The sequence below is a fragment of the Galeopterus variegatus genome, unplaced genomic scaffold, assembly GCF_000696425.1.
Source record: "Galeopterus variegatus unplaced genomic scaffold, G_variegatus-3.0.2 Scaffold13577, whole genome shotgun sequence".
In the NCBI taxonomy this organism is placed as follows: Eukaryota; Metazoa; Chordata; class Mammalia; order Dermoptera; family Cynocephalidae; genus Galeopterus; species Galeopterus variegatus.
The window spans coordinates 6,530-13,801 of NW_007739688.1; the positions used below are offsets into that span (position 1 = coordinate 6,530).

General features: G+C 35.1%; 1 protein-coding gene across 1 annotated transcript in view; it reads left to right on the forward strand.

The window, feature by feature from the left end:
- Positions 1-568: 568 nt before the first annotated feature.
- LOC103581642 (spindle and centriole-associated protein 1-like) overlaps positions 569-7,272 on the forward strand; it is a gene marked incomplete at its 5' end in the record, with an annotated part of 21,700 nt that continues 14,996 nt past the window's right edge. Inside the window, 5 exons of the mRNA XM_008563418.1 lie at positions 569-708; positions 909-1,046; positions 1,407-1,672; positions 3,701-3,832; positions 7,069-7,216. Of these exons, the coding sequence (XP_008561640.1) occupies positions 569-708; positions 909-1,046; positions 1,407-1,672; positions 3,701-3,832; positions 7,069-7,216 (824 nt within the window). The remainder of the gene's footprint in view (positions 709-908; positions 1,047-1,406; positions 1,673-3,700; positions 3,833-7,068; positions 7,217-7,272) is intronic.

Here is a 7,272-nt window from a genome sequence, read left to right on the forward strand (position 1 = left end):
TTCTGTAACCAAAAGGCCTACAAATAATAACCTAAATTTCATCTCCTCCTATTACTCCCTCTGCCCCCTGCCTGATGCACAGGGGAAAAGTCTGCTTCAGTAAATTTATTTCAGTGATGAGCAGAGACTGTTTGCTCTCTGGACAGGCTTCTTTGTAGGAGAGAGAAACCTAAAGGGACTGAGTCAAGTATGCTTAATTACTTTAAGAAACAAAGAGGAGGACAGAGCCATATCACAAAACTGCAGAAAGAGCAAATGCTCCTAAATTAGGGCTAAGGTAGGTAAGAAACTGGGAGGGAGATGGAATGATTCCTTCTAACACTAAGATAGTGTGTATTTTAGCTATGTACCTATCTTATCAGTTGAAGCAAAAACTATTTTTTCTTTGATTATGAATTACTAAAAGCTCCTTTCAAGCAAATGTGAATAGTCAGATTAAATGATAAAAACTATTTTTTCTTTGATTATGAATTACTAAAAGCTCCTTTCAAGCAAATGTGAATAGTCGGACAGTTTAAATGATAGCACCTATTAATTCTAATATAGCTTATTGTCCCATGATTTATAGATTTCTCCAACAACTAAAGGAAGAGAATTCTGAGTTAATTAGTAAATTGTGGACTGATATGCAGCAGAAAATAGCGACACAGTCACAAATAACCCCTCCAGAAACTCCATCATCTGCCCTTTCATCAGGGGAACAAAGAGGTTTGTTCTCACTTTGCATTATTTCTAGTAATCTGCTTTATTAGATTCTTTCTTGAATACAGTAATTCTTAAAGGAATGTTATTTGAGTTTTGATTGCCTTAGCCTAATTGACTAAAATATTGATGGATCTTTCAATTGAAATATTAAAAAAAAAAAGAGTTTGTTCACTTGAGATACATTTGGAAATGTTCTTTTTTAGCTGCTCTGAATGCTACCAGCGTTGTCAATAGAATTCAACCCAGACTTCAGCCTGAAGAATCTGCTGAGACTCTAGATTCAAGCTGTGTTGTGGGACAAGTGTTGAACTCAAGGAAGCAAAAACAGCTGTTTAATAAAGGTTCAGTTCCTTAATTTACAGAGATGAATTATTAAACAAGTAACTTGGCACAGCTATCTTAATCTCTTAGTAAATGTCTTTTCCCTTAAGCTCATCCAGTTGGACCCAATTAATTAAATTTGTGGAATGGTCGCTAAGAAATGCCTCCTATCCCATGTAACTCTGGAAAGATGGGTCTAGTGCATTCATTATAGATAGTGTAAACCTGGTTTAAACTTTATAGATTTTTATGAGAAAAATGATGACAACTTCTATAGAAACCTTTTATAAATTGTGGGCAGTAGTCAAAAGGTTTTTCTAGTAGTTTTCTAGTTGTAACTTTTCCTGGTCTTGAAATAGAATGACTTCTGTCATTATCAGTGAAAGGAAAACCGGATTTGTGTGTACCTTCCAAGCAGAAGAAAAACATATTATCAAGTAGTACAACCTCTGCAGACTTACCAAGTAGCAATAATTCCAGCCTGGATGTCCTCAAACACATGATACATGAAGTAGAACATGAAATGGAAGAATATGAGCAGTGGACAGGACGTGAGGTCAAGAGACTGCAGAGCAGCCAGGGTCTTACCGGCTTCACGTTGTCACTGGTGAGCTCCCTCTGTCGCCTGGTTCGGTATCTGAAAGAGGTAAGAGCATGAGGTTATTAGTTGTCTTCCCTTCAGGCAGATGTGGAGGTTTTTTCCTCTCCACTTAATTTATTGCTGCCTCCAAATAAAGTACAGTCAAAGTTGAATGGCTTTGTTTAAAATACCTCAGCTTTAGATTATCTGCAATAAAGGTTTATCCTCTTAATCACCCTCTACCATTAAGTAGTTCATACATGCTCAGATAAGTGATTTTGATTTTAGCATGAGCTTCAGCAAATTATAGTTTAGTAAGGTAAATCTGCTATATATGTATAAAATTATATCTTGTGCTGATACTAAATATTACTATTTGTCAGTTATAGGTTAAATAGAACTATTAATTGTGTCCTCATTCTATTGCTTTTCTCTGTTTCCTCCCACATTAGTTCAGTTTGGAGAGTAGAATTGCCTGTAATGTATAGACTTGATAAGGGGGAAATTCTTCATGTTCTCTATATGCCTGGCATCTTGGGTATGGCTTCATTGTCTAAGTGGGAGGTGTTTTGTTGTGAAAACACAAAACAAGCAAGAATTGTTTCTTTAACCTGTTTGCAAATATAGTCGGCCTTCCATATCCAACCGTGGATTTAAAAAATATATATATAAAAAACTGCATCTGTACTGAAGAGGTACAGGCTTTTTTTCTTGTTATTCCCTAGACAGTACAGTATAACAACTATTTACATAGCATTTGCATTGTATTACATATTATTAGTAATCTACAGATGATTAAAAATATATGAGAGGGGCCGACCCCGTGGCTCACTCGGGAGGGTGCGGCGCTGGGAGCGCAGCGCGGCGCTCCCGCCGCAGGTTCAGATCCTATATAGGGATGGCTGGTGCGCTCACTGGCTGAGCGCGGTTCAGGCGACACCACACCAAGGGTTGTGATCCCCTTACCGGTCACAAAACAATAAAATAAATAAATAGGCTGAGCGCGGTGCAGGCGACACCACACCAAGGGTTGTGATCCCCTTACCGGTCACAAAACAATAAAAATAAATAAATAAATAAATAAAAATATATGAGAGGATGTGCGTAGGTTGTATACAAATACTACAACAGTTTATATCACACTTTGAGCATCCATGGATTTTGGTATCTGCAGGAGGTTCTGGAACCAATCTCGCATGGATACTGAGGGACAACTGTAATTATTAGTCTTCAGAATGTAATAATCAGTCCTCAAAATGCTGTAGAATTAGAGTTAGCTGTGTATTTCATCTTTGAAAAAATTATTTAAATTGTTATTATGTACTTAAATCTGTTAAACAGATGTAACAAAAATGTTTAAGGAAATTTTATTATTAAAAAAATCAATTCACCATTCTAATTCAGATGTTTTATTTTCTCTGGAGGTGTCTTTCTAAACTTGTTTTTTAATGAAAGATTTGTTGCACCGTCTGAACGTTCTTTCACCCTTAATTCAGGAATTTTTAGGAGTGTGCTTTTGGCTCTCAGAAAATATTGCAGCCTTAAAAGAATGAACTTTTTAGCTAATCACTTGCTTTACAAAGCTAAGCCATTTAAACCTGTAGTCATTTATTTTTAATTATATTTTAACGAACTTAATTTTTGAATTGGTGATGCAATCATATGGTATGAAATTCAAAGATGCAGAAGAGTGTACAATGAAAAATCTGACTCTTACCCCTAACTTCCAGCCAACCTGTTGCTTCTTTGTAACGATCTGTCATATCCAAATACCAGTGTTTCATTCTAGAAATTGTCTTTGTATATTCAAACAGTATGTATATGTATAGACTAACACTTTCTTTTTAAAAAGATGTAGTTATTTAATTCTATATACCATTTTGTTCATTGTATTCTGTTTAAAGGAGGGAAGAGGATAAAGCAGCACATTTTATTAAATTAAATATAATATTTTAATACATATTTTTATTTCTCATTATGATCACATGATATATGCTTCTTTGTAATGTGTTCTTTCATGGCTTTGAGTAGAAACTTAGTTTTCAGCATGTGGTGCTATTGTTGGAAGTTTATTTGATTTTTTTTTTTTTATAGAGTGAGCTCCAACTACGTAAAGAAGTAGAGACAAGGGAGCAACTGCAACAACTATTAGGTGATCATCGAGAGCTCATTGATGCTCTGACAGCTGAAATTCTTCTTCTTAGAGAAGAAAATACTACTACACAGGTACTCAGATGAGATCCCAAAAGTTTCACTGAAACTTTTCTGTGTTTAGTAATATAAAACATCTTTAAATATGTATGGGATTCTTGTATAGTTGCCTTTGGTTTAGCTGTACTGATGTGATTATTTATCAACCTTATTATTATCATCAATAGTAGCTGTTATTGAACATGTATCAAATTGGAGGTATTACAGTAGCATCTTGGACTGCAAATAGTATATAGAATAAGTCTGCTTTTGTTAAGAAACTTACTATTTAGTGGGAAGACAGAATCTATATTTAAATGATAACTACCAGTATTACAGTAGTTAATCCAAAATGTGAAATGAGTATTAGGATAGCCACTTTCAATTTCAAAACAGTAGAGGATAGCCTTTGAGGAGCCCTCTTGTAATCACACCAGATGCCATTTACTGTTGTTTACAATGTCTTCATATTTGTTAGATAAGTCCTCTTTTCCACTTGACAAATTGCTCCTTTTTTAAAAAAAAAAAACAGTACATGTTTTTCTATGAACATATGTTTTTAGTTTTCCTTGAAGTTGTGCAGTTTTAAAATGTGTTAATTCATTCAGCAAATCTTTATTGAGCACCTACTGTGGAGCTGGCGATCTTCTAGGTGGTGGATTTACAACAGTGAACAAAATCTAGAAATCCTTGCCCTCAGGGAGTTTATATTCTAAATGAATCCTAAGAAAAGTAAAGTATGTAATAACTTGGATGGTGGTATCTACTTTGAAAAAAATAAGGCAAGTAAAAGTCATGGGAATTGCCTAGACTGGTGTGGGTTGCAGTTATAAATGGGATGGGTCATGTCTGTCTGAGGAAGTGACATTTGAGCAAAGACCTGGAAGAGGTGAGAGAGTGAACATGCAGGTAGCTGAGAGAAGAGCAGTCTAGTCTAGGCAGAAGAAAAGCAAGTGCAAAGGTCTTGAGGTGGCAGAGTGGCTGGTGAGCTCACAGTCATCAAGGAGACCAGTGTGGAAAGAGTGGAATCTGGGAAAGGGAGAGCAGTAGGAGACAAGATCGGATAAGCCAGACCACATAGGGTCTTGCATGCTGGTTAGGAACTTGGGCTTTTACACTGAGTGAGATGGGAAACTACTAAAGAGAAGAAATGTGATCTGACTTAGGTTTTAAGAGGATGACTCTGGCCTATATGTTGAGACTAAGTCAGAGGTTGCTGTCCTTTCTCAGGTCACAATGCCCTTAGTGTCTCATGACACCCCTAGGCCAAAAGAAATACCTAATTTTTCCAATTATTAAGTAGTAGGTCCAAACACCTTATGTCCTAACAACTGAGGAGCTGTTTGAAAAAATAATATGTATAAATTGAAAAAGAATGTAATATTTTTATTTCATTCTTAAATAGCCACAATTATTTATTAATGGGATATGTGTACTTTTCGAGCACTGTGCAGCTTTGCAAAGCTTGGAATCATATTGAACACCATCACTTTTATTTCCTGTTCCACATTGATTTTTATCCAAAACTTATTTTTTTAGCATAACAACTGCTGAAAACCCAGCCATGAGAAGATTTGACATCATCAAAAGGAATGTAATACAATCTAATGTTGGAAGTGTGAACTGCCTCAAGTTAATAGTTCACCAATATTTGATAGCTATCAGGCATCACTGTTTCCTGTGAAAACTTAAAATGTCTTCTGGTGCCCCTGTGAGTTCACTCTGATGTTTGAGATGCCTTAGGATATAGTTTGAGAACAGTATAAAACTAGACTAGGTGGCCAAACACAGAAATAGAATATTACATATAGGAGTTATTGGAATAATTCAGGTGAGACAAGGCAGCTTGGTGGAAGTAGGAGAGAGTGTGAAAAGTGATCAAATTCTGAATATATTTTGAAGGCTGACCAATGGAGTCTGCTGATGGATTGGAAATGAGGTGAAGGAGAGGATACGAGAGAAGAGTCAAGTGTGATTACAAAGGTTCAGACTGAGCAATTGGAAGGATTATGTTGCTATTCATTAAGTAGGGAAGGCTTCAGGAGGAGTTTGGTTTGGTACATTTTAAGCTTGAGAAGTCTTTTTGAGTTCTAGATGGAGATGTTGAGTAGGCCACTGGATAAATGAGTGACATTTGGGAAAAAATTTGGTCTGGTGATATAAAAATGTTTAGTATAGTTCATTCATATTTCTGATGTCTTGCCACACCTGATTTTTGTCAGATGCCTGTATATCTTTAAGTATGTATGATAAATATATCTATATCTATATCTATATCTATATCTATATTATGCTTAGATAGTAGTTCGTCAGTAGCTATCCATCCGTAGCTTCTCTTACTGTCTTTGTTACAAGATCTCAGCAGTTTACAGAACTTTATTCCACCTGCCATCTTCTCTGCTTCTAAGAGCTGTTTCTGTAATACCAGTACTTAACTTGCATTATGTGGTTGTAATCAAATCTGATGCTTTCAGATGACTTGCATTTTCAATGTGGAGAAGATTAAGAACAAAACAAATTCACCTAAACTTCTGGGCAATCCAGTTGACTTTTAAATGAAAGAATAGAATTGCAAACCTTTAACATATTCAGCTGTATGACAGAAAAATCTGTGGGTACGGTATATTGTGAATGATCTTTTAAATAAAAGAAAACTTTAATAATATTAAAATATATGTATAAAAGATATGTACATATGTACACAGAGACAAATATGAGAATATGAGTACATATCTATATACATATATATAAAGTACAGTGTTATCTCACACGTATTTAAAATACTGTATGAAGTTGTATTCATATTGCATATAGAATTTTGTACTTTTCTATTTTCCTTACGTTCCTTTATATACATTACCATGAATCTATTTAATATTTGTGTTTATCAGTTTAAATGCCTGTGTAATATTCTGAGTTTCCTTCACCTGATATGTCTGTCTCTTGAGGTAACCTGAGAGTCAGTTGAAATCAGCTATATGAAGAGATTTTGTAAACTGAAAGCCCCATGAAAAAGGTTAATTCTTATTGTTAAAGCAGGGTATTTATTAATTAATATTCCATTGGTTTACTTAACCATTTCTTTATCATGGTACTATTAGACTATTCATAATTATGTATATAATTGTTATAGAATTTGAATGACAGTCTCAAATCCTGGTGTATATAAAATCATATTATACATACACACACACGTATTCTTGGTATGGTTTGCTTTCTAGGTGATGGTTTGATGTTTGATATGCAATGATGTTATTTCATTTCTTCTCTAGGCAAGACTTCAGCAGTACATGGTCACAACAGATGAACAACTTATATCACTCACACATGCCATTAAGAACTGTCCTGTGATAAATAACAGACAAGAAAGTCAGGCACCAGAAAGGGGACTCACAAGTAGAAGAATTATGGACAATCCAGGTGAGTGTGGTGTTATCCCAACTGTCATTAAACTACTTAATGGCCTTCAAGTAACA